Genomic DNA, 27,606 nt, shown 5'->3' with positions numbered 1-27,606 from the left:
AAAAATAGTCAATAAAAACACACATGATGATAAGATGATAAAATAGTAGACAAGGACTTTGAAAGCACTGTTACAAATATACCCAAAGATTTAATGGAAATGAACATAATGAGAGAAGTGGAAAATAATGGAAATGAAAATAATGAGAAGTGGAAAATATGAATCAAATAGAATTTTTGGAGCTTAAAAGTACAATATCTGGGGGCGCCTGGGTGGCTCAGTCAGTTAAGTGTCCAACTCCTGGTTTCGGCTCAGGTCATGATCTCAGGGTTGTGAGATTGAGCCCCAGATGGGCTCCTTGCTCAGCGCCAAGTCTACTTAAGATTCTCTCCCTTTCCGCCTGCCCCCACTTGCATGTTCTCTTTCTCAAAAAAAAAAGTACAACATCTGAAATTTAAAATTCACTTAAGATTGGCAAAAGATTACACACTGAAGAAGAAAAAGAATAGGTGTGCTTGGATGTTCTTGAAGACACAGCAGCAGAAACTATAAAAACTTGAAGCACAAGGGAAAAAGAAACACTAAAAATAGATGAACAAGGAAAAGGTAAGCTGTGAGATAATACCAAATGGCCCAGAAGGGGGAGGAGGGATTGGAGGGAAGAGAGAAAAATTTTTTTTACCAAAATTACTTTTTTTGCAATATACCAAATTACTTTATTTGAAGGAATGTTATAAATGAAAGAGAAATCGATGTTTTGGAACAGAAAAAAAAAATTTTGAGGGGTGTCTGGGTGGCTCAGTCGGGTGAGCGTCTGCCTTCAGCTTGGGTCTTGATCTCGGGATCCTGGGATTGAGCCCCGCATCGGGCTCCCTGATCAGTGGGGTGTCTGCTTCTCCCTCTGCCCTTCCTTGTGCTCTCTTTCTGTGTCTCCAATAAATAAATAAATCTTTAAAAAAAATTTAGAAACAGTAATGGTTGAAATTTTCCAAGTATAATGAAAATTATAAACTCAGTTCCCAGAAGCTCAACAGACTCCAACCAGAATAAACAGGAAATCACATCAAGTCACTTATCCCCAAATTGCTGAAAACTAGTGATAAAATCTCAGAGAAAAGATGCATTACATATAGAGGCACAACAGTAAATTACTACCCACTTCTCTTAAGAAAACTCATCTTTAAAGTGTTGAAAGAAGTAAATATCCCAGAATTCCATATCTAGTGAAAATATCCTTAAATGAAAAAATTAGGATGTTTTAAACAAATGAAAGGTGGGAGAATTCATTGTTAGTAGACTTGGACTCTAAGAAAGATTAAAGGAAGTTCTTAAGGAAAAAAAAAAGATACTAAATGGAAACTCTGATCTAAATAAAGAAATGAACAGTCCCAGAAATGGTAAATAAATGGGTAAATAGGGGAAGGAAGGGAAAAAAGAGAGGGAGGCAAACCATAAGAGATTCTTACTGATAGAGAACAAACAGGGTTGCTGGAGGGAGGTAGGTGGGAGATGGGCTAGATGGGTGATGGATATTAAGGAGGGCACCTGTTGTGATGAGCACTGGGTGTTATATAAGTGATATAAGTGATGAATCACTAAATTCTCCTGAAACAAACATTACACTATATGTTATATATAAATTCTATAAATAAACACTTGAAAGAAACAAGGGGTACCTAGGTGGCTCAGCTGTTAAGCATCTGCCTTTGGCTAAGTTGAGCCCCGGGTAGGGCTCCTTGCTCAGCGGAGAGCCTGCTGCTTCCTTCTCCCTCTGCTGCTCCCCCTGCTTGTGCTCTCTCTCTGTGTCTCTGTCAAATAAGATCTTTAAAAAAAAAAACTTAAAAGAAACAAATAGGTAATAGAATACGTATTTTATCTTATTTAAAAAATTTATTTAAAAGGTAGTTAGCAATAAAAACACATTAAGTAGAAAGAAATTACAAAGAAATTTATGAAATAGAAAAGCAGAAAACCAACAAAACCAAAAACTGTTTCTTTGTAAAGTTCGATAAAATAAACCTCTAGGTAGGCTGATAAAATTACCCAAGGGAGAAGACACAAATTACCAGTATCAGTGATGAGAGAGGGGACATTACTATAGATCCTATAAATCGGGTCAGCAGCTTTTTTCTGTAAAGATTCAGATAGCAAATATTTTTGGATTGTGGGGCATATTATCTCTAGAGCAACCATTCATCTCTATTGTTGTAGTAGTAAAGGAGCCACAGTAAATTAAAGGTGTGGCTGTGTAAAAAGCAGTATTTAAAAAATGGGTGGAAGGCTGAATTTGGCCTGTGCTGCAGTTTGACGCCCCGTGCTAAACACACTAAAGGAAGAAATCTGCCAACTTACATGAAATGAACATATTCTTTAAAAGTCTCAAATTGTTGGGGCGCCTGAGTGGCTCAGTCGTTAAGCATCTGCCTTTGGCTCAGGTCATGGTCCCAGGGTCCTGGGATCGAGCCCCGCATCGGGCTCCCTGCTTCTCCCTCTCCCACTCCTCCTGCTTGTGTTCCTTCTCTTGCTGTGTCTTTCTCTGTCAAATAAATAAAATATTAAAAAATAAAATAAAAGTCTCAAATTGTTAAAACTGCTACAAGAAGAATTGGAAAATTCAAATAGCCCTATATCAAGGTTTCTCAAATTTTAGCAGTCTTGACATTTTAGGCTAGATAATTCTTTGTGTGGGGGCATAGGGTTTGCAGCAGTATCCCTGGCTTCTACCCACCAGATGCCAGAAGCACTGTCTAGTTATAATAATCCCAAATATCTCCAGAGGTTACCAAGTGTCCCCTGGGGAAGGGGCATCATTTCTGGTTGAAAATCACTGCCCTATATCAACGAAAGAAATTGAACTCATAATTAAAAACCTTCCCTTCCTCCTCACCCTGTACTCCCCACCCCTGCAAAACAAAAACAAAAAACAGCCAAACACCCAACTCCAGTCTCAGAAGGCTTCACTGCTGAATTCGCAAGAATTTAAGGAAGAGTGGCCCCTGGCTGGCTCAGTTAGAAGAGCATGTGACTCTTGATCTTGGGGTTGTGAGTTTGAGCCCCACATTAGGTGGAGAGATTACTTAAATAAATTAAACTAAAAAATAATAATTTAAGGAAGAAATGATACCAATTCTATAAAAATTCTTTCAGAAAATAGAAGTGAAAGGATAGTTCACAAACTCATTTATGAGTTCAGCATTACCCTACATCAAAATCAAAAATATTACAGAAAGAAAATTTCTGGTCATTATGCTCCATGAACACAAATGCAAGAATGTAACAATATATAAAAAGAATAATTCAGGGGCGCCTGGGTGGCTCAGTTGGTTAAGCAACTGCCTTCGGCTCAGGTCATGATCCTGGAGTCCCGGGATCGAGTCCCGCATCGGGCTCCCTGCTCAGCAGGGAGTCTGCTTCTCCCTCTGACCCTCTTCCCTCTCATGCTCCCTCTCATGCTCTCTCTCTCAAATAAATAAATAAAAAATCTTTAAAAAAAAAAAAAGAATAATTCATCATGAACTTGTATGTTTTTTTACAGGAATGCAAAGTTGGTTCATCATTTGAAAATCAGTCAATATAATTCATCATATTAACGATAAAGCAGGAAAAAACCTATGATCAACTCAATAAATGCAGGAAAAGCATTTGAAGAAAGTCAACAACCATTCATGATTTTTATTTATTATTTTTTTTAAAGATTTTACTTATTTATTTGACAGAGACACAGCGAGAGAGGGAACACCAGGAAGGGGAGTGGGAGAGGGAGAAGCAGGCTTCTCGCTGAGCAGGGAGCCCAATGTGGGGCTTGATTTCAGGACCCTGGGATCATGACCTGAGCCGAAGGCAGACGCTTAAAGAAAGAGCCACCCAGGTGCCCCTCATTCATGATTTTTAAAAAAATCTTGGCAAACTAGGAAAGAAGGCAACTTTCTCAGTCTAGTAAATGATACCTGTTGTAAAAAAAAAAAAGCTATAGTTAACATCATATATAATGATGAAATACTGAATGCTTTCCCCCGAAGAATGGACACAAGTCAGTCTACTAACACCTGTATTGAACTATGTACTGTAAATTATAAACAGTAAAATGATGTAAAGGAAAAAAAAGGAATTCAGATTGGAAAGAAATAAAAGTGTCTTTATAGAAGACATAACCTCGTGTATAGAAAAGGTGAAAATATTTCCAAAAAAGTTACCAAAATATAATTTAGCTTAGCAAGATCTCAGGATATAAGATCAATAGACAAAAGTCAATTATATTAAAAAAATCAATTATATTTTAATAGCATTTTCTTGAAAAATGAACAAAGTAAGCCTGTCACTTCAAGGAAAACAACTGGTAGTACTAGTTGTCAGAGATAAAAATTGAGCTTTCAAGCAAAATGAGGATTGGGAGGGGCGCCTGGCTGGCTCAGTTGGTGGAGTGTGCAACTCTTGATCTCAGCGTTGTGGGTTTGAGCCCCACGTTCGGCATAGAGATTACTTAAATAAATTAGGATTTTGAAAAACTTGCACCCACTATTGTGAGCTTAAAAGCGTCCTAATATTTAAAGATTTTTCTTTTTTAAAGATTTTTATTTATTGTTTATTTAAGAGAGAGAGCACAAGCAGGGGGAGCTGCAGAGGGAGAAGGAAAAGCAACCTGAGCCGAAGACAGAGCCACCCAGGCGCCGATGGGTCAACTGAGGAGATTGGGGGTTGGAAGCGGTCCTTCACAAGGAGATGGTGGTTGTGGTCCTGACACTCCATATTTGATATAAACCTTTGAGAACAGGTATTCTGGGATACCTCCTATTTAGTGTATTCAGTCTCTGCTCACTGGATCCTTATCTGGATTTAAATGTCATGAGCCAATCCTTTTTTCTTTCTGTCTTTCTTTTGGTGCAAAAAAGTGTTTTTATGATAGCATGGGGACAGGACTGGTGGGCAGAAAGCTGCCATGAACTTTTTTAAAAAAAGGCTTTTCTCTATGCACATATCTCCCTCCATCTTACAACTGCTAGGTCCCTGTAACAAATTTCTCATCTTTCACTGACTCACTCACTTATTCAATAAATATTTATTGAGAGCCAAATACGTTCTAGGTGCTGATAATTCAACAATGAATAAACAAAATCCCTGATTTTTAAAATCTTACATTCTAGGGCGCCTGGGTGGCTCAGTTGGTTGAACGACTGCCTTCGGCTCAGGTCATGATCCTGGAGTCCCTGGATCGAGTCCCGCATTGGGCTCCCTGCTCGGCGGGGAGTCTGCTTCTCCCTCTGACCCTCTTCCCTCTTGTGCTCTCTGTCTCTCATTCTCTCTCTCTCAAATAAATAAATAAAATCTTATAAAAAAATAAAATAAAATAAAATCTTACATTCTAGTGAGGGGAAAAATAGTAAGAAAAATTGTCCAGAACTTGTAAAGGGGCAGAAGAGAATTACTGGGTGCTCCTTCACCGTAGTGCTAGGGTATACCTTTGATAGACTTTATATTGACTAGGCTACTGCAGAACTTTGTAGGGGTAAAGGTTAACTTGTAGAAAACCAATGGCAATGCAAATGATTCCTAGCCATAGTAATGCAACTGAATTTTGATCAGTAGAGATGGAATTGATTTCCATCTGGTAGAAGCAATAAGCATTACAGTTTATTACTTAATAAGATACTAATGTTTTTACAACTCTTAGCAAATTCATTTCAGTATTCCTTTGGCTGATAACCTAAATCTCTTAAACTCAAATTCTCATTTGAGCAAGTCTTTTTTTTTTTTTTAAAGATTTTATTTATTATTCATTTGACAGAGCGAGAGAGACAGCGAGAGAGGGAACACAAGCAGGGGGAGTGGGAGAGGGAGAAGCAGGCTTCCCACAGAGCAGGGAGCCTGATGTGGGGCTCAATCCCCGGACCCTGCGATCATGACCTGAGCGGAAGGCAGATGCTTAACGACTGAGCCACCCAGGTGCCCCTCATTTGAACAAGTCTTACCATCTAGCTGGTTCCCTCATTATTTAGGATAATAATGGAGAAGCAGTTTATTATGATAAATAAAATCTTTGGCATGTGTTCATTTTATCTCTGTAATACACTTATGTTTCCAATCTTTTGAAAATTATAATTTAGCAGACTATATGAAAAAAATACATAATATAATAAAAGCAGGTTAAGAGGACAGCTATTAACTGGTGGTGTAGCATGTACTGGTTTAAATAGATGGGGCCAATCAATCAACAAATCCTGTAATTCTCTCTGAATTGTAAGTGGAATCAATCCTTTTCTATCTTCACTAGCACTACACTAATCCAGAACCATCTTCTCTCATCTGATCTCCCTGCCATAATCCTATTTACTCTGATCATCAAATGTCAGATGATTTTTTTCTTTTTTTTTTTTTTTTAGTGATAAACATAAGATTCTATTTGTGATATTTAAAGTTTTGGTAACTACTCCTGCAAATGTGGAAATAAAGGTGTATGTTTTTCACTGGAACTTTACAACTCACATTAAGAATAATACTGTTTAGGGAAGCCTGGGTGGCTCAGTGGTTGAGCGTCTGCCTTTGGCTCAGGTCATGATCCCAGGCTCCTGGGATCAAGTCCCAGATGGGGCTCCTTGCTCAGCGGGGAGCCTATTTCTCCTCCTGCCTGCCGCTGCTCACCCTGCTTGTGCTCTCCCCAGGCTTGTGCTTGCTCTCGCTCTCTCTCTGACAAATAAATAAAATCTTAAAAAAAAAAAAGAACACAGTTTGAGCAAAGGTTAAAAATTCCCTCATTCACATGTAGCTTTGACAGTTCACAATCCATAAAATACTGGAAAAGCTCAAAGTGCTACAGTTTCTTCACTACTTCTAATTTTCTATGGTAGTGGAGACTGTTGTCTTAAAATTCACACTTGCTTCATCACTCCTGTAACTCCAGTAAAAATGTACCCAAATTTCCTGCCTCCTGAAAGCGATATGACTCTTCGATGGAGTTTGAAATAGTGACTGATTACTTTTGAATACTTAAGCTCCACTGGCTGACAGCTCACATCTGTACTTCTGACTCACTACGTAGAGATCAGAGGTCCCCACGACCCCCTCCTTGGGCTCTAGTAACTTGCTGGAGCCGCTCATAGCTCTCAGAAGACCCGTTTCTCACTTGATCACTGGTTTATTACTAAAGGATGTAACTCAGGACAGTCAGATCAAAGAGATGCAATAGTGCAAGGTATAGATAGGGAAAGGACAGGGAACTTCCATGCTCTCTCCCAGCACTTCGGTGTATTCACCAACCGGTAAGCTCCCAGATGATCATTTTTAAAAACACCTATCTGATCATATCCTTCCTTTCTACTGGCTCCCTATGGTGAAGTCAAGTTCTGTGGCGCCTACAGCTTACACAATTCAAGGGCCCTCTTGGTAAGAAAAACAATACAATATTAAGGACAGAGCCTTGGAAGGGGCAATTCAAATGACAGGTTCTTCAAGCTTCGTTAGCTCCACTATAAATCCGCCTCTGCCCACAAATCTGTCCTCGTTTTTCTCTACCTCAGGATCTTTCTGCTTGGAAGTACCTTCCCGCCCCTTTTTGCCTAGCTAACTCTTTCAGTACTCAACTGCCAGCGCCTAGTCCTCTCTGATCCCCCCGCCCCCAAGTGGGTTAGGGGCCTTTACGCACTCTCTCCCAATGCTCCAAACAGAGGCATCTTTCTGTGCGAGTGGTTGCTCTTTCCCAAGACCCACAGAAGATCCCCGGCGGAGCGGGGTTTGCACCTGGTTTGTAAAGGTGGGCTGAACCCCGGAAGAGAGAGCGCCGGAATTCCCTCCGATTTTCGCCCAAATTGGCGCCACCACCTCTCCGGAACCCGCGGGTCCGCCGTTGCGGTTCCGGTCGGAATTATTCGGCGGTGCACGCTGATATGGCTGCGGTGGTAGTGAGAAGAATTCGGGACGTGCTGAAGCGTGCACACTTCGCGACCATCCCGCGGAGACATCGACATAAGAAGAAATGGGTAAGGTCCGGCCGGTGGCCCAGGAGGGAACAGCGATAGCGGCCTTTTGCCACCACCCCTCGGGAAACTTCTCCAGCCCCGCCACTTCCCACCCTTCTCGGATAGGTTCACTGCTCCCGCCCCTCTGGAACGCCTTCGGCCTCTTTTCCCCGCCCCTCAGGGTGCGTCACTAGGCTCCTCCCTTTCACATCTGTTACGTACTCGCTTTTATCGCCCTTTTATTTCGTCACAAGGGTTGGGCTGTCGCTCGGGTTACGCCTCCGCCCCTCTAAGTTACGTCATCACCGCCGCCCTCATTCTTTCAGTTATGTCACCGCCTCTTGTTCCCCGGCTCTCGGTTACCTTCCCCTTGGCCCCCACTACCCCTTCCACTTGCCCTCCTCCCTCTCCCCCCTCCCTCCCCTTCTTTCCTACCCAGTCTCCCCTTTCTCCCTCCCTCCATGACCTCTTCTCCGCCTTTCCTCCTAGAACTTTCAGCCCCGCCGCCCTCACCCCTCGAAAAATGTTTTAGCGACAACCCCTCCCTTCCTGGGTCTGCGCCGCCCTCCAAGAAAGGATTCAACCCCATCCTCACCCTCGAGCAGCCTCTGGCGTCCAGGAAAGGTTACAGCGATCGCCCTGCCCATACTCCTGGCCTTTCCCCAAACTCAGGCAAAGGGTGCAGCGACTCCCCTCTCCCCCTGGACTCTCCCCACTTCTCCAGAGATCCTTTCTCTGGCCTCACCTGTAGGCCAGGAATTTCTTCCCTAACCGCCACGCCACCCTCCCTACCTCCACCGATTCCCTCCCCGCCCCCACCGCCCCCCTCCCAACCTCCACAGCCTCCCCTGCGCCCGGGGAGATGTTCTTTTGAACCACGTTCTCCACTCCTTGGAAGGCCTTTCTGCCGCGAGCCTATCCTCTCTGGTTCGCCCCCTTCGAGCCCTTGTTTTGAGCCGTTCAGCCTTCTGGGGTCACCCCCTGTTCGTCCACGGAGCCCTTATTGCAGCTGGATCAGTCCCCCGAGATCACCGCATCCCTGTCCCCGAAGCCCTTGCATTGACCAGCAGACTTGCCTCTGTTATTGTGGTGGATACCCTTCAGTCCTGGTAACCAGCCCGGTGACTTCCCCTACTCTTCCTCATCGGCCCTTGGGAACCAGCTGGATGACTTCTCCTATCCTCCCTCATGGGCCTTTGGAAACTGGCCCCATGATTTCATCTTCCATCACTCCTGGGTCCCAGGGAACTTGCCCCATCATTTCACCTACTCTTACTCATAGGCCACTGGGAACTGCCGTGGTTATTTCACCTGCTCTTGCTCACCAGCCCATGGAAATTAGAGCTGTAGTGTCCCCACCCCTTTCTCCCAGGGTTTTGGAAACTGGGCCCCGGGTCTCCCCTCTGCTTTGTCCCTGGTCCTCAGGCAGAAGTTACAATGACCCTCCACCTTCCCCTGCATCTTCCCCACACACTGGCAGCTTTTGCTGTAGCTGCCTTAAGCCTCCAGACCCTTGTGAACCTAAACCACAGCTTGACTTGCCCCTTGGGAAAAATTGCTGTGGCTCCCCACTTTCTTCTCAGGCAGGCACACCTGCACCTCAAGAGGGCTCTTTTCACTATTCCCATTTTTCTCAAGAGGCCCATATAGCTGCCCCTGGTAGCCCTTGTTGTGCCATCCGTCTGCCTGCTAGGAGTACTGGTTCTCCTTGCTCACCCCAGTCCCAGGCTCCAGTGAAGCCTTGCTTTGAGCCCATTTTCGCCTGGGAGACTGGTGGGAACTCTTGCCTCTTTGTAGAGCCAGGCACCACGATTTCTTGTCCCCGCTGTCCCCAGGAACCACCTCTTCCCCTGTCCTCTCACTATCCTTATTCTGTCTTCTTCCCTTCACCCCTGGGCAACCAGTTTATATCTCCACCCCAGTCACCCCCCCGCAGAAGCTATAACGAACCCCCTCTCCCTACCCCAGCTGGCCCACAAGTGAAGTCTCCCAAATCCTCAGAGTTAAAACAACCACGTGCTCTCCACAGATGTCGCTCCCTGATCATCCCTCTCCAGCACACTCCTCTTAACCTGCCCAGGCCACCTAAGGCCAGTGCCTCTCCTCCACCTCCCTCCTGCCCTTCTGGTCCTTCTTGTATGGTGACATCCATTACCACTTGCTCAAATCCCTGCCCCAAAGAACTTCCCCAAGGACCTGCCTTACCTACTGTGATCCCTAAAACCCTCAAACCTGTTCTTCCCACCTGTCTTCCCCTTCGCCTTCCTCTTTGTCCTGTCCCACCCAATAGTTATGTTCAGAGCACCTCCTATGGACTCCCCATAGGACCCCCATGCAATACCCATATATATTCTGTGGTTCCCCCCACCTCTGATCCTTGCCCACTCCTTGGTCCCCCTCAGTGTCATAAACTGACCATGGTGCCCCCCTGTGGCATCTATAGCACTCCCAGGGGCCCACCCCAACCTCATCGCCAGCCTGTGCCACCTCCCTGTTCCACCCACATCTATTCTTTTATCCCTTTGCGAGCACCCTTTGATCCTCAAAGTTTACCCATTGCCCCCCAAGCCCGGTGCCACCCTGTGGCCTGTGACACCATGCCCTGTGGCCTCCATGTCTACTCTGTGGCTCCTCGAGGCTGCTGCAAAGAGCGCCCCCAGGTTCCCTATAGCTGTCCTTTGCCTTCTACCAAGACTTCCAGCTGTAGCACTGATCTCAGCTGCAGTTCAGCTGTTGTTATTAGTGAATGCCAGAGTAGTGACAACCAGGGCAAGAATACCCACCAAAGCAGAAATCGGGACCGGAGTGAGAATAGCCACCACCCCAGCAGAAGTCAAAGTCAAAGCAAGAGTCTCCACCCTCAAAGAAGTCAGAGCCGGAAAGAGAAGTTGGAGAGAAGTCGGAGCCGGAGCAGTAGTCCCCACCAAAGCATAAGTCAGGATAAGAGCGAGAGTCCTCAGTGTAATGGAAATCAGGGCCAGAGTGAGAGTTCTCAACGTAGCAAAAGTCAGGGCACGGGCAAGAGTGCCCTCCGTGGTGAAAGTCGGAGCCGAAGTAAGAGTCCCCACCATGGCAAAAGGCGGGGCCACGGCAAGAGTCCCCACCGTAGCAAGAGCCGGAGCAATAGTCCCCGCCCCGGCAAAAGTCATGGTCGGAGCAAGAGTCCCCGCCATAACAAGAAATGAGGGCCAGAGGAAGAGTTCTGACCAAACCAAAGTGTAGGCCAGAGCAAAATGAATTGACAGTAATAGAACTGCTAGCCCAACCGAGTGTCCCAGCTGTGGCAACAAGAACCTACCTGAGGACCCCTCAGCTGATGTCTTCATTTTCCTTTTAATCTATGTTTATGCTCTGCACGCCTGAATCCCGTCACTCTCTGCTACCCCCAGAGAAGTCCCTGTTTTGGTTTACACCACAAGGTTTCTAGGAGTTCTCCTTATCCCACTTTCCTGGGCTCTAGGAACTCCCCCAAAATGACCCTCAACCCTATGATTCTGAGCATTATGGTGTCAGTCACTGCATGACCTTAGGTAAGTTACCTTTATCTTTCCCTCAAATGTGGAAGGTTGATATTTGTATCCCACTGAGCTGTCTGTCTTTTGTGGTGCTCACATAAGCTAGGAGACAAGAAAATGCCTTAGAAGATGGAAGGGCTGTTCAGAGAGAAAGCATCTTTTGTTTTTAAGGCTGAGGCTTCCCCCAGGGCCCTCATAGTTTCTTCCAACCTTCTGTAGACTCTCTTCAAAAGTCCTATCGTGAGCTCCCATTCTCTTAAGTTCTTCTAACTCCCAGGCCTCAAGGATTGCCCCCTTTCTTGGTGACCCACACATGCTGTTGTGAGAGCTACAGCTTGCTTTCTTACAACCCTGAGACAGAAAGGCCAGCTCCCCGCTGCTTTTCTCTTTCATACTTCTTTTCTGGCCGGCAGAGGCAGGATGCAAAGGCGGGAGTGGGCAGTAGCTGGTTCCGCGTTTGCTGCAGGGCTCTAAGGTATTGGTGAGGTCAGGTGGTAGGGGAGAGGCAAGACTGGAAGACCTGTTCTTTTCCTTTCAGGCTGCCACAGAGCCCAAATTTCCTGCCACTCAACTGGCTCTGCAGAATTTTGACATGACCTACAGTGTGCAATTTGGTGATCTCTGGCCATCCATCCGGGTCAGTCTCCTTTCAGAGCAGAAGTATGGTGCACTGGTTAATAACTTTGCTGCCTGGGATCATGTGAGTGGTGAGCTGGAGCAACTGAGGGCCAGGGACTTTGTGAAGGAAGCCATTTCCCACGGGGAACTGGAGCCTGAGGGTGGCCAGACTCCAACTCCAACTCCAGCCTCCGGGGCCTACAGCCCGAACCTTCGATGCTTCACTTTTGCCAGAGGGGATGTCAGTCGGTTCCCTCCTGCCAGGTAGGATCTGGGGTTGTCCTGAGTGTGCTGGAAGTAGACAGAAAGAGACCCAGCTCTTGTCCTGTTTCATGAGGATCATAATATTGCTTATACATGCTAGGTGTTTTTCTTAGTGTTGTGTGTGCGTTATCTCCTTTTGTTCTGTCAACAGCCCTCTGAGGTAGGTAATCTTATTGTTCCCCTTTTACATTTGAGGAGACAGGTGCAGAGAAGTTAAGGTACTTGCTTGCTTTAGGTCCCTGGGAGAGCAAGTGGTACAGCTAGTATTTAGACCCAGGCAGGTTGACCCCAGAACCTGTTCTGCTCTATTTTCCCCTATGGAAGACAGCCATCTCTAATTTGCGCACTTCCTGTGCCCTCTACAGTTAAAATGTGTATTAATTTGCAACTGCTTTCTCGTTTTGCCCTCTTAGCCATGCATCCAAGTGCGTAGGACAAGTAACCTCCTGGTACCAAAGAACAAGGGAAACTTAACTTGAGACACAAAGTTAGTACCAGAGGGGTTGGTGATGAGGGGACTTCTGGTCTTCTCATCCCAGTGCTCAGCTGAAGCTTTCATGGAACTTATGGTCTAGTGAGGAAGACAACAGTTAAGAAACTATAATTGTGATAAGTGCTACGAAGGAAAAGTACAAGATACTATGAAATTTTATAATTAGGAGATCTAACCCAGTCTTTTCTGAGGAAATGAAATTTAAGCTAAGACCTGAAAATGAGTAGGAATTAAAGCTGGTGGCATGAGGGTGGGGATGGGGGTGCGAGGCTACAGAAGCTGGCAGAAGCCAGATTTTGAAGGTCTTCTAGGCCATGTGGGATTTTGGACTTTTTCTCTAAAAGAAAGAGGGAGCCATGAAAAGTTTTAAGGTGGGGAATGACATGACCAGATTTGAATTTTTAAAATTCTGGCTGCTGTGTGGAAAACAGATTGGAGAGGGGCAGGGCTATGTATGACATATGAAATGAGGATGTAAATTAGGAAGCTTTTGCAATAGTTCTAGCTACTGGCTTGAGGGAAGGCTGCATGCTTAGGAAAACTAGGAGGTGGGGCTAGAAGAGTATGTGGGGGGGCCATGAATGGGAATCTTGAATGCCAGGAACTTACAGGTTTGGAGAAGGGGATTTTCCTGATGGCCCAGGGTTGCTTATAAATGGCTAGACTTGCTAGGGCTGGATGGCTTCAGACCATGCACCCTTTAGTTCCATATTGCTGTAAATTGCCAAGATTTGTTCTAGAGAACCACTGGAAAGTATTTTTGAGTAGGGGAAAGGCAGTAATGCACAGTGGTTATAAGCATGGGATTTGAAGTCAAGAAAACCTAGATTTGGATTTTGCCTTCATCACTTACTGGGCATGTAGCTTTGGATAACTGACCCTTGGTTTCCTTATCTGGAAACGAATCTGGAAAATATTGGCACTGATACTCTAGCTCATGTGCCAGCTATTGTTCTAAGCACATAACTTCTGTTAATTCAAAGGAATCCTCACAATCATCCTGTCTGGTAGGTACTCTTATTACAGACGAGGACACTGATGCACAGAGAAGTTGAATTATTTGCTAAAGGCACACAGTTGTTGAGCAGCTGGGCTGGATCCAGATGGTCTGGCTCTGGAATCTGGGTTCTCCTGCCTCACAGGGTCCTAGTGAGGACTAAATGAAGTGATGTATCTGAGACACCAGTACAGCACCTACAATATAGCACTCACAAACAGTATCTCTTACTGGTGGTATTCTTCTCATCAAAGTTATGCTTTAGGAAGATCATGTTAGTAAATTGGGATGGGTGGGAGATAGATTGGGGCAGGGTTGGAGATCAGTTCAGAGGCGCTGGTTTTAGGCAGAACTGTGGACACAGCACCGTGTGGTTTCCTAAGTTGCCTGAGGTGCTTGGCTTCTACTCAGAGAGGTTTGGGTTTCCTTCTTGTCTTGGTAGGTTCCATATAAATCAAGCGAATCCTAATCTCCCAGGAGGTCAAGGATGTATTTACGGAGTCCAGGAATCTCCTGTAATTATTTGAAAAATTGTTGTGCCTTTCTTTTTGAAAGAGGGACTGTAACTTTCAGCAGATTTCAAAACTGAACCAAAAAAGGGTTGAGTGACACTTCAAAAAGGAAGGAACTGATGAGAATGGGTTTCATAGACCTGTGCTAGTGTGACAGGAATTCTGTGCTTTTCTCAGATTTCTTGTCATTCTCCATGAGGCACGAGGCACACAGCCTCAGGGACAATCCAGGTGTGATTCGACTTTGAAAATATCCCACCATACTCTGAGTCTACTTGTGAAGGTGTCACAACCTCAAACCTGGGGACTGTAGCTCTTTTGGTGGATCCTCAGTGGTGCTATGTCTCATGTCTTGTCATATCTTTCTCCCAGAGCCTTCCTGTCAGGGCAGCAAGGATCAGGTTTCTGTCTCCTTGAGTCTGTCCCCAATGGCTGAGCTGTGTCTCAGGCAGGAGAATGGCTTATGAAAACAACTGGCCTTGGAGTGAGGAGTCCTGTGACCGTTAGGTTTCTGTTGTCTGTTGTCTCTACCCACATGGTTCCTGCCTATCTTCATGCCTTGGACTCTTATCACAGCCTTCTCACTTTGTCTATTTTTTTTTAAGATTTTATTTATTTATTAGAGAGAGAATGAGAGAGAGAGATCACGAGAGGGAAGAGGGTCAGAGGAAGAAGCAGACTCCCTGCTGAGCAGGGAGCCCGATGTGGGACTCGATCCCGGGACTCCAGGATCATGACCTGAGCCGAAGGCAGTCGCTCAACCAACTGAGCCACCCAGGCGCCCTCACTTTGTCTATTTCTAATTTGTTCCTTCTAACCCACCTAGCTTTCTAAAACTCTATTCAGATGATCATGTCCCTTTTTTTTTTTTTACAAACTTTGGTAACTGCCTGCAGGTTACAGTCCAGACTCCTTAGGATAGGGTTTAAGGCTTTTTACAACCTGGCCTCTATCTGTTTTCCAACCTCAATCTCATTCACCTTGTATTTCTACTACACCAGATTTCTCACTGTTTCGGAAGGGAGCTTTTTCCCTGCTTCCATGCCTTTGCTTACTCTTTTTTTCTGCTCTTGGAATGCTCCTGTTTCCTCCTTCCTCTCTTCTTCCTTTACCTAATGAGGGCCTATTTCTTCATCAGGCCTGACTCAGGTGACTGTAGGAGGCACAATTGATGGCATTCTTCTCTAAACCCACAAACAATTTTGTGTCTCAGTATGTAATCCAGTAAGACTGAGTTCCTCCTGTATGCCAGGTGGTGTTTCAGGTGCTGGGGTTATTACAGTGAACAAACAAAGTCTCTGCCTTCATTCTAAAGATGGAGGAAGAGGAGAGGACACACACACACACACACACACACACACACACACACACACATCTGTACATGTATATAAAGTGAACAATAAGGCTTTAAAGAAAAGTAATGTAACAGAGAAATAGGAGGTGATGGGAGTAGGGGTGCTATTTTTAGATAGAGTAGTCAGGGAATGCCATTGCCTCTCTGATGAGATAACTTTTTGTGGAGAGAACTTTGAGGAGAGACTGAAAAAAGTGAGGAATCAAATCAGGGCTGTTTGGGGGAAGATTTTTGTGGGTAGAAAGTAGAACAGCTACAAAAGCCTTAGATTAGAGCATACCTGGCTTAATTAAGGAAGGGCAAGATGGCTAGCTTGGCTGATTAGAATGAATTGATATGTGGGGTTTGGTTTTGTTTTTAAGATTTTATTTTTAAGTGATCTCTGCACCCAGCATGGGGCTCAAACCCACAACCCTGGAGGCACCTCAGTGGCTCAGTAGGTTGGGCCTCTGGCTCTTGGCTTCAGCTTGGGTCATGATCTCGGTCGGGGTCCTGGGATTGGACCCCGCATCTGGCTTTGAACTCAGCATGAATTGGCTTGTCCCTCTCCTTCTCCCTCTTCTTCTCCCCCCCACCCTAATGTGTGCACTTTCTCTCTAATAAATAAATAAAATCCTTAAACAAAGCAAAACAACAAAAAACCCCACAACCCTGAGATCAAGAGTTGCATGCTCCACTGACTGAGCCAGCCAGATACCTCTCGATCTGTGTTTTAACTGGGTCACTCTGGCTGCGGTGTGGATGAATGAGTGAGTGAGCGGGTCTGAGAAATGAGTTTTTGCTGAATAGAACTCAGTAGCCCCTGAGGGCATGGACTTGGTGGCTTTGACTTCCATTGGGTCTTCTGACTTAGAATTTGACTCTAAGGTGGTCTCCTCTCTTCTAGGCTTGGCAGCCTGGGTGTCATGGACTACTACCTGATGGATGCTGCTTCCTTGCTGCCTGTCCTGGCCCTTGGCCTACAGCCTGGCGACACCGTGCTTGACTTATGTGCAGCGCCCGGGGGAAAGACACTAGCACTGCTTCAGACTGGCTGTTGCCGTAAGTCAGAGGCCTGGTATCTTGGGCAGGGAGGGCTCCCTCCCTCACCCAGTCAGGGGCCTCCCAAAGAGGACGGGCTCTCTGGTCCCAGGGTCAGAGGGGGTACAGTGCCTCGCTTGCTAAGGTGGTATATATTTGTTTGCAGTTTTCTCCTCTCTTCCTCTGTCAGTTGGCCAAGAAATATTGCTGAGCCGAGCAAGGTCTCTGAAGGCAGATTAAACCAGGGCCCTGATCAATCTACACATGACACTTTCATTCCTCTGTATCTGTTTACTTTTGTCTCTAAGGTTAGGTTCGTTTCCTTAGTCTGCCAACAAAAGCAGTAAGATCTGCTGCAGCCACCCTTTATAGCTTTATGTCATTCTTCCCCAGACTTTGTGTGCTTCAGCCACATTCTGCTACTCCCTGTTATTTGAATCAGCCTCCATCTTTTGCTCCTGTTCCATTTTCTCTCTAGAATACCCTCCACTCTAGCCCAGCTGGCCTGCCTATAGCCTTTTAGCTTTCGGCCTCAGCTCAAGTGTGCTACCTCCTGGAAGTCTCCCCTCATGACCTCTGCTGGCCGGTTGCAAAGCGACGCCTGTGTCCTGTGCTCCTGTGCTGTGGGTGTCACCCTGGCACCCTTAGGCACATTAGCCTTGCACCAGAGCTTTACCGCGTATGCATCATCTCCCTCTTTAAGAATGAATTCCTTGGCGACAGACCCAAGTTTTATTCATTTCAGTACTTGCAGCCACCAGCCCGGGCCATGTGCACTCTTAAGTGTTCACTTCGGCTATCTACTGGCTGTCATCCTGCCTTAAAACAGGCAGCCTTTTTTCCCTGGAGACCTGAGAACTATCCAGACGGGGGCTGTTGTTTTTCCACTCACCCTGGAGCTCAGTCAGGCTTCTCTTGCCTTATCCCTGAGCCTTTTTTGCGGGGCTAGCCCCTTCTCTTCCAGTTCTCGTCAGCCAACTTGCACAGTTTGGGTTAGCTTCCAGCCTCATGGTTGGCCCTGTGGGTGATTGCAAGGTACCACATTTGATCTTACCTTTCGGAAGTGCAGAGGGAGAGGAGAAAAAGTGTTCACGGGGTTTAATGAGTCCAGTGCAAGAGAGCCCAGCCTCTGTGCTGGGCTGTGCTGATCTGACTGAGTGCTGTGGGAATCCACGAGAAACGGGATGAGTGAGGTGGGGTTACTTGGAAGAGGAGGAACTTGAACTAAGAGGCAGGAGAAGAGCCAAGGAGAAATCATTGAGAGTTGCTTTTCTAAGGTGTACTAAATTACCAGCACCTTGCCCCCTTCCCAGCTCCTTACCCAAGGGAGTCCTTCATCCCAGTGGAAGGAGGCAACTGAGTTTCCCTAGTTTAGCCCTCCTATTTTAGGGAGGGGGAAATTGAGTCCTAAAGAGATTAGATACTTTTACCTGAGTTGGAGATAGAACCAAAATTGGAACCCAGCTTTTCTGTACTCCGTTCATGTCCTTCTGCAAATTCCTCTTGAGCAGAGAATCCGATTTTTACTTCTTTAAGTGCCCTCAAAATTGGGACTCTGTATCTTTGTGGGAACACTAAGCTGGCATGGTAGTGATCACTCCCATAAGGTATAAGGTATGCACTCTCTAGTTCTTCACCATAGTTCCTGCCTCTCCCTTTCACTTCTTCACTCTGAGGCCAGGTATCAATCACAATTTATCATCAAGCTTGCAGTAATGTTTTTTCTTACAGTAGAGCCAAGAGCAAAGTGAACTATTTCTTGAACTTTGTGTCTGTCACAAAAGGGAAAATAAAAGATAGATGGTGAATCAGTTAGGATTAGGTTGGCCATATACAATAGAAAATCAATGAACTGGCTTAAAGAAGAAAAGTTTTTCTCTCTTATATAAGAGAGCTGGGATATAGGCAGTCCAGGGCTGGTATGGAGTCTCCACAAACGTGAGGGACTTGGGCTCCTTCTTTCTTTTTGCAGCCTATTTTATTTCTGGCTCCCATCCTCAGGATTGCCTCATGGTCCAAGATGGCTGCTAGAACTCCAGTTACCACATTCAAATTCAAGGCAGGAAGAAAAGATTGTTTAAAAGGGGTGCATCTAATTGTGTTAGCTTTTTAAACATCTTCCCATAAGTCCCACACAATAATTATGCCTACATCTCATTGACCAAAACTTGTTCATAACTTAGTTATAAAAGGAGGCTAAGAAATGGGGCACATTGCTCCCCTTTCCCTCAAATAAAATTGGAGTTCTATTACTAAGGAATGAGAGGGAAGAAATTTTTGGTAAATAATGTGTGGTATCTGCCGAAGATGAAGACAGAGACACATTTCAAAAAAGTAGGAGAGAGCATACTTATTTAGAAATATTCACACTTGGTCTACTTTATTTATTTATATATCCTCTCTGGCCTGGGTTTGTGGTTGCCTTTGCAACCCCTGCTCTAGAGTGTCTAGTACTGTGCCATGTACATAATAAACATGTCTTTTCCACTTGCCTCTGCCCCTGGGGTCTGCATTGATTGGCTATGCCCAACAATTGGTCTGACTCTCCATCAGCATCATTGCTGGTGGGATGTTTTGTTGGGGCATGGCCTTGAAGTTTCCTTATTCTCACAGGCATAAAATGTCCCTACTACCCACAACCATCTATAGATTCAGTGCAACCCCTATCAAGGTTCCAATGGCCTTTTTTTCCAGAATTAGAAAAAACAATGCTACAATTTATATTCCCACAGGCAATCTCGCTGCCAATGATGTGTCCACCTCTCGAACAGGCAGACTACAGAGGGTCCTTCACAGCTATGTGCCTCAAGATATCAGGGATAGAAATCGAGTTCGAGTCACCTCATGGGATGGCAGGAAGTGGGGAGAACTGGAGGGGGACACCTATGACCGGGTGAGTGATTCCTGACCTAAGACATCCAGCTAGCCAAATCTGGCCTTCCTGTCCCAGCTCCAGGCCCTCAGTGGGTAGGATCCAGCTTTCCACATTTGAGGATGGAGGGCCATTTCTGGACCTGGCCACCTCTCCATGGGTGATTGGGAGAACACAGCCATCTGCACAATCGTTGGTAGTATCTTCATTAGAGATAATTAGCAAGAAAGAGTTTGAACCTGACTGAGTGGGAAAAGGGTTAGTAGACTTATTTTACTTCTCAACTCACTTGGTTGCTCAGAAACCCTGATTAAAATAAATATGAATAAGCTAATTTATTTTTGAATATTAATACTGCTGTATTAATATTCAATTATGGTGCAAAATTCAGAAGGTGCAAAAGGGCGTCTAGTGAGAAGTATGCTTCCCTTTTATTCCTGTCTCACAGCCATCCTTCCTCTCCCCACAGATGACCATTGTTTATATTTTCTTCTGTATCCTTTAAGATGTATCCTTTGTGGATGTACAAATACAAATGTGTGTGGTTCTTTTTTTTTTTAGAGAGACAGAGTGTGTGCACATGTGTGTGCACAAGCAGGGCAAGGGGCAGAGGGAGAGAGAGAATCTCAAGCAGGCTTCACACTCAGCCCAGAGCCCAATGCAGGGCCCGATCTCACAACCTTGAGATCTTGACCTGAGCCGAAATCAAGAGTTGGATGCCCAACCAACTGAGCCACCCAGGCGCCCCAATGTATGTGTATTTTTGAAAAAAGGAGTGGTGGTGTATTAATTTCACTATTTGAACTTTGTAGTTTTTTCATTGAGTAGTGTACCCTGAGGTTCAGTCCTTTTAACTTTTATGCTTTTTAAGTATCATTGTTGGAAAACAGTTTATATGCATCTAAGATTTTGACAGAGTGTACTAAATCACTCTCTGTGGAGGCTCCATCGGCTTCATTCCTACCGGTAATGCAGAAGAGTTCCGTGTCTTCATATCCTGCCACCACTGGTGTTCTTAAACTTTTTGGGTTTTGCCAGCTGATAGCATCTAATTTATATTCTCTTATTATGAATGATGTTGAAAGTCTTTTCCTATCTTTAAGTTATTTGCATTTTCTTTTAATTGGCATATTCTAAAGGTATTTATTAAAACATACTTCTAAAAATATAAAAAAGTATATAGCTCTTGTCACTCTATTGTCATCTGACTTGTTGATCTAATCTGTCCAGTTCTCACCAGTCTGGCTCAACCACTCTAAGAAATTGAAAGACCAAGGCTTATAGAATCTTGGATAGGCTTAAGAGGGCTGCTTCTTGCCTGTGTAGGAATCCCCAGTTCAGCTTTTTTGACATGGAGACAGCAGAACGGAGTGGATAGAGCATGACCTTCTGCTGTCCACCTAACCCGTGTCTGTACCACAGGGCTGCCACTTACTGACTTTGGGCAAGTTGCTTCCTCTTGCTGAGATTTCAGCCTCTTCATTTGTAAAGTAGGGAATATTGCTCTGTAGGACTATCCAGATGATTCATAGAGCGTGTTGGAGGAAAGCACTTAGCACAGTACCTGGCCATGAAGATTAGACACCTAGCTGTCATCCTTACTCAGCCTGTGCTTGCAGCCTTCCATTATCATTATTTATTTACTTGGAGTTTCTGCTTAACTAAAATTCACAGATCTCTTCCATAGATGATTTCTTTGGAAACATAAATTATAGAACTTTTTCTTTTGTTTTAATTTTTGTTTTTGTCTCATGTGCCTAGCACAGAATATAGGCTCTTAGTGAATGCATGAATGATTTTATATTTCTCACTTTAAAACTTTTCCATATAGGATATGATGTTTCAGCATAAAATAATTTTGAATCCTGATCCTGTTATTCAGTCTATTAGCTACCTTCTGGGCATTCTATCACCTGTAAATTGGTTGTTTCATTCAAATAGCTAAGGACAGAGCCAAGGACAGAGCCCTAGAGCATGAGAGACTTCTTTCTAGGAAGCACATGGCTGGCTCAGTTGGTAGAACACGGGTCTCTTGATCTCAGCTTGGAGTCCCACGTTGGGTGTAGTGATTACTTAAAAATAAAATCTTAAAAAAAGAAAAGAAAAGAAAGACTTCTTTCTAGGTCGATATCAGTTAATTTAATTATAGTTATTTGGGTATTGGCTTTGGCTTTTTGACCAGCCATGAGTATACCTAAATATACTGTTTTCCCACTCATTATTTCACATTTATCTACCAGATTAAAATGAGAAGCTTTGTCAGATACTCTGCCTCGGAAGGATGGGCAGAGGGAGCACTGTGGGAAACCTCTCAGGGCAAGGGCCTAAGGGAGAGAGCGTGTAAGGAGCCCTAAGACTGTGCCCTTTACCACTTCTGGGCAGGTGCTGGTGGACGTGCCCTGTACCACAGACCGCCACTCCCTTCACGAGGAGGAGAACAACATCTTTCAGCGGTCGAGGAAGAAGGAGCGGCAGATGTTGCCTATGCTTCAGGTGCAGCTGCTCGCGTGAGTAACAGATTTACCCACACTCTCGACTTCGTGCCACAGTGCTCCAGGGGGCTGGTCGCCTGGGGGATCGGAAGCTCTTGCCACAACCATCATCCCCAGGAGGGTCTTCTGATCGAGGAACTACCTGGGGGAGACAGACATGATAGGAAGGTCCTCTGGGACATGAAAACCGTATGTGGTAGGACACACATAGGGTGGGCCACACAGATTCATTTACGTTGCCTTACCTCCATGCTAGTCCCAGTCCCAGTGCGTAGCACAAGTTTGAAAGCTTGAAAAAAGTGACTGAAGTCAAGGCCCTGTAGGGCTGGTAAGGACTCCGTGCATAGCTAGCTAGCATCAGCGTTTGGACCATAACCAGAGTCAGAGTTGAGGGGATTGCTTCTGGCCGAGAGCCCATGGAGTAAGGCTGGGTTGCTCTCTGCCTTGAGAATGACTCTTCCGGTGTATCTATGTGGAAGGGACTTCAGAAGCTAACACAGCTGCCCATCCCACAGTAGACTCCACTGTCCATGCTTCCAGCTCCCCGTGTTGTCCTTCTGCTTCTGGGAGGCTCAGTAGTCACTGCTTTTCTCTCTTTCTGGTTTCAGGGCGGGACTCCTTGCCACCAAACCAGGAGGCCATGTTGTCTATTCCACCTGCTCACTCTCACACTTACAGAACGAGTATGTGGTGCAAGGCACCATCGAGTTCCTGGCCAATCAATACAGCATCAAGGTTCAGGTGGAAGACCTGACTCACTTCCGAAAGCTTTTCATGGACACATTTTCTTTCTTCCCATCCTGCCAGGTTGGGGAGCTGGTAATCCCAAACCTCTTGGCCAATTTTGGGCCTATGTACTTCTGCAAAATGTGTAGGCTGACATAGCATCACCCTGTTCCCAAAGTCCTGGTGTAGGAGGGTGAAGGGTATACTCCCGTGGAGGCACCAGAAACTGAGACCCGTGGCAAAGATGCACTCTGGGTCCTACCGCCATCCTGTTCAAGTCTTTCTATAGACAGTTTTCAGCGTTAGAAAGTAGGAGTTTTCTGTCCTGCTGTCCAATTGTGAGAGCATCAGCAGGTTTCTAACTCACTTATTATACCCTCTCCCCCCGTTTCTAAGCCTGTGCTAAAGGTTCCTGCCCCATTAAGAGCTGAGGAGCCAGTGAGCAGGCCCACACTTTAAGCTGTAAACTTGGGAAGAAGCATTTAGCCAATAAAACTGTTGAAGCTCCAGGACGCCTGGGTGGCTCAGTTGGTTGGGCGACTGCCTTCGGCTCAGGTCATGATCCTTGAGTTCCGGGATCGAGTTCCTGCATCGGGCTCCCTGCTCAGCGGGGAGTCTGCTTCTCCCTCTGACCCTCCCCCCTCTCATGCTCTATCTTATTTCCTCTCTCAAATAAATAAATAAAATCTTAAAAAAAAAATTTAGAAAACTGTTGAAGCTCCATAGAGTTGGGGCTGTAGTTGAGGCCTCCTGTCAGTCCAAGTACTGTTAGTGCCATTTGTACCAGCTGCTGTTACTGAGCGCCAGCTCCTAGGGCCCCAACGCCAAGGAGACCTCTTGGTGGCAGGCTGGTGGCAGACCTCTGGTGACAGAGCATCTCTCACACTTGAAGTGAGTTCTTCGTGTGATTAGCCCTCAGTAACCGATGGGCCCAAACGCGCCTCCGTTGTTCCTTCAGACAGCCCACGATCAAATTTAAGGAACAAGCAACTAAAAATCTTAAGCCAATCATGATAATCCGCTTCCTAGCGCTGAGAAAGCTCTCCCGCTCCTGCCGCCCACAGCACTGCTGCCCCGGGTGGGGGCGGGGGCGGGGGGAAGCTGCCACCACCACAGGGCTGTGATCCTCTCTGGGGCGCTTCTGCCGTCGTTCATCCATGTAGCAGGTGTTCCTGGAGCTCCTGTAGGACAGGTAGCCGGGGAGCTGTTGGAGGTGTAGTGGCAGTTGGGACCGTGGGAGATGAGACTGCTCGTCCTCCTTCATGGCAGCTCTCCTCCTTTTGCTTTCCGAGCACCTAGGCATCTGATATCTTTTTCTGTTATATTATGCTTTTTGTTTTATTTTTCTTGTTCCTGGTCTGTGGCTGAACTCTGGTTCTAGTTGTTTTGGCCTAGCCCTAGGTCCCTCAGAGCTCTTCCCCAGCAGCACAGGGCCTCCCCTCCCTGAGGGTGTGCAGTTTGGGGCAATATTACGTCATTCTGACTGCATGCTAATTATGTTGTCTTTGTAACTCTAACATAAAGAAGGTAATCCCTTAATGGCAGGGATATTAAAAATTACTTAATGGTCACTTGCAAATTATTGCTTTTTTTAATTAAAAAAAATTTTTTTCCCTGAGAAACTGGCCCTGGTGCAGAAAAGGGAGCATAATTTTAGAATATTTGTGTTCTTGGTTCTTTCCACTTTATATCTCCCACATCTTCTTCTTTCTGTCACTCATTTTGTTCTTTATGCCTTTCCTGCTAATCCTTGTTTCGGTATTAGAGGTGTCAGCTGAGAAGGATTTGGGATAAGGTTAAGCCTTCTCTTTTCTTGGGATTTGTGTTGTAACTGAGTGCCCTGAAACAGCTTTCAGACTCAAAGTCGAGTGAAGCTAGGAAGATGGAGCTCCAGGGAGTGGGTTTTAATTAGCCTCCATGGGTGGTATGTGGCCCCGGCCTGCTGTCTACTCTCAGTGTTGGCTGAGGCTGGGAGGCCTCAGGTGCCTGGGCTTCTGCCCCTGGCCTCCTGGGTATCCAGCCTGGTGCTAGCAATGCTACAAGCAGTGCTAATTCAAGATTGGGTCTCCTGCCCCTGGGTTCCCAGTCTAACTGGGGACAGACTGACTCAGGTTGGAAAGGCAAAGAGCTACTTTGGAAAAAAGTTTGATTATCTCCTGTAATTGAACATCTACTTACTCTACAGCGCAGTTATTCCCATACTAGGGATAAATCCAAGAGAAACTCATACATGTCCACCAGAAGATTTGTACAAGATTGGTTCATAGCAATCCCAAAAGGAAACGCAAATGCCCATGAGCAGCGGAGTGGACAAATAAACTGGAATATTCACACAATGGCATATTATATGGCTGTCAAATGAACCACAGTGATACAAAACAGTATGGATGAACTTTTATAATAAAATATTAAATGAAAAAAGTTCAGTCCCAAAAGAGTAAATGTAGCATGATGCCATTTAAAAAAAAAAAAAGGAAAACATAAAAATTTGTTATTATTTGCAGACAATATAATTGATCAGTTTTAAACGTACTGTTTCATGAATTTTGATAATTATATATAATAATATAATCACCATCACCATCAAAATATAGAAAATAATTCTATCTTCTAAAAAGCTCCCTTGGGGCGCCTGGGTGGCTCAGTCGGTTAAGCATCTGCCTTCGGCTCAGGTCATGATCCCGGGGTCCTGGGATAGAGCCCCGAGCCCCGCATCGGAACTTGCTCATTGGAGAGCCTGCTTCTCCCTCTGCCTGCTGCGCCCCCCCCCCAACTTGTGCTCTCTCTTGTCAAATAAATAAATAAAATCTTTACAAAATAAAAAAGATAAAAAGCTTCCCAGTGCTCCTTTGCACTCAATCCCCTTCCCCCATCCTTGGTCCCAGGAAATCACTGCTTTCTATCATTAGAGTTTAGCCTAGTCTAGAATTCCTAATGTGCCATTTAAAGTCTGAAGCTCCCCTGATGACTCCCAGGGTCACTTCCTTTACTGGTTTACTTACGGTGAATAAGTAAACTTAACGTTACTAATGGTTTATAACTGGCCTAACGGGTTACGTGTTTCTGGTTTGATTACATGGCCAGAGTAGCATAAAAACCCTTCCGTGAACTTCTAATTTGAGCTCTCCCAAAGCCAAGATTCCTTACACAGATCATGGTGATTCAAACAAAAGAATGCTCTGTTGCACATCCTTGCTAATAGTTGGTATTGAAGTTTTTTTTTTTTAACTTTTTTAATTTATTCATGAGAGACAGAGAGAGACAGAGAGAGGGGGGCAGAGGGAGAAGCAGGCTCCCAAGGAGCAGGGAGCCCGATGCGGAACTCGATCCCAGGACCCTGGGATCACGACCTGAGCTGAAGGCAGACGCTCAACCATCTGAGCCACCCAGGCGCCTTGTAAGTTTTAAACTGTATTCCAGTGGGTGTCTCTGAGTATCTCATTGCGGTTTTAATTTGTATCTCTGTCATGTTTTAGAGTTAAATACAACTAAGAATTTAAAAACATTTTTAACAAACATATGCCATAAAACTATGTAAAAAGGATGGAAGGGTTCTCACGGTGGAATTCAGGATAATGGTTCGCACAGGTAAGGGGGACAGGATGGAGCTGGAGGGAACATATAGTTAGATTAGGTTATTGTCAACTGAATGAGTGAAAAGCTATGCATAAAAGTATGTTGTACATGATAAAAATGTGTCATGAAAAAGGATTTTGATTAATCCAATTTTGTGCACATGATGACCAAAAAAATAGAGAGGGTAGAGAACCAGCTCACGAAGTATAATAGTGCCAAATGTGGCTTGATAGGGGCTGTGGGAGGGGCTCTATCTGGAGACCTGGAAGCTTAGCTATGTTGCCTCAGTCTTCCTCGTGGGTTCCCCTTTCTGTGTGACATACAATAGCCCATCCTTGGCAGAGGACCAAGTGTTGGGACAGCCGTGGGTCACATTAGAGAGATGGTTTGGGTCTGTGGTTTTCACCTTGTTGGGGGGCAGGGGTCATAAATCTGTCTGAGAGACCGGTAAAAGCTTTGGCGTTCTCAGGGGAAGAATGCATTTTACACACAATCCCGGGATTTGGGCACTCCCTACAGACCATCCACAAAGCCCAAGTTAAAAACCTTTAGGAAAAAAAACACCAAAAACCTTGGATTAGAAGGTCTCAGGATTTGAGGGTCTTTAGAGGAGGGCAAGGGGGGGCAGGCAGAGCCCCAATGGCTAACTCAAATCACCACTTTCTCTTCGGCCAACCTGCTCTTCCTCACCGTGTGCGTTCCTCACCTCCCAACACAGCGCCACCACGGGCCCCGCTGCCCAAGCCGGGAACCGCGGCTGCCCTTGACGCCTCATTCCTAACAGCGGTGGTGGAAATGGCTACTGCGTGTTGAGCAGTTGTCTATCCCAGACTGATGCTAAGCATTGTTTTATAGGCATCCTTGTTTCTTACCCTCACAAAAACCCTGAGAGGTACTCTTTTTAGTTCCATTTCATAGATAAGGAAACAAGCTTAGACCACTTAGGTTTTTTCGTCTTTTATTCTTTTAATCAAAAAACTTTTACAACACATTTTGATACATAATTTGTTAGGGAAGCAACGATTGTCTAATTGTGGATATGACTTTATGTACATTTCAGTTTTTAGGTAAAATATGGGGATGTCCTTATCTCACCAGTGACTTTCCTAAAGTAACTTTCTTCCATAGATAATTTAGTCATTTTTTTTAAAAAATTGTATTTATTTGAGAGAGAGAATTTTCAGTAATCCCCCTAACAAAATGTGTGCCATATTCTCTAACCCATTGTATGCTTGATTCTATGTGCTGGTATAAAATGGTATTATGTCTGATTGCTAA

General features: G+C 45.2%; 1 protein-coding gene and 1 long non-coding RNA gene across 4 annotated transcripts; one reads left to right on the top strand and one right to left on the bottom strand.

The window, feature by feature from the left end:
* Window positions 1–545: 545 nt before the first annotated feature.
* LOC141374401 (uncharacterized) lies at window positions 546–7,749 on the bottom strand. Its single transcript, XR_012381240.1, has 3 exons — window positions 7,672–7,749; window positions 2,293–2,474; window positions 546–889 (listed from the first exon to the last, which is right to left on the bottom strand). It is a non-coding gene; the product is annotated as an uncharacterized lncRNA (long non-coding RNA).
* Window positions 7,621–27,606, top strand: NSUN4 (NOP2/Sun RNA methyltransferase 4). Of its 3 annotated transcripts, none has more exons than XM_025856643.2 (6): window positions 7,638–7,910; window positions 11,943–12,286; window positions 16,529–16,683; window positions 19,395–19,555; window positions 21,917–22,041; window positions 22,635–27,606. In XM_025856643.2, exons 1-6 carry the CDS (start codon window positions 7,818–7,820, stop codon window positions 22,909–22,911), a joined length of 1,155 nt encoding a protein of 384 aa, XP_025712428.1. In that variant the 5' UTR covers window positions 7,638–7,817; the 3' UTR covers window positions 22,912–27,606. The 3 variants fall into 3 exon arrangements, with proteins under 3 accessions (XP_073758770.1, XP_025712428.1, XP_025712430.1); XM_025856645.2 differs by lacking the exon at window positions 7,638–7,910 and adding an exon at window positions 8,253–11,419; XM_073902669.1 differs by lacking the exon at window positions 19,395–19,555 and having other exon boundaries at window positions 7,621–7,910.

The sequence above is a fragment of the Callorhinus ursinus genome, unplaced genomic scaffold, assembly GCF_003265705.2.
Source record: "Callorhinus ursinus isolate GAN/ISIS: 27379988/994484 unplaced genomic scaffold, GSC_fseal_2.0 scaffold18, whole genome shotgun sequence".
NCBI classification, from domain to species: domain Eukaryota; kingdom Metazoa; phylum Chordata; class Mammalia; order Carnivora; family Otariidae; genus Callorhinus; species Callorhinus ursinus.
The sequence above is the reverse complement of the archived record's forward strand: the minus strand, read 5'-3'. Positions and strand labels throughout refer to the sequence as shown.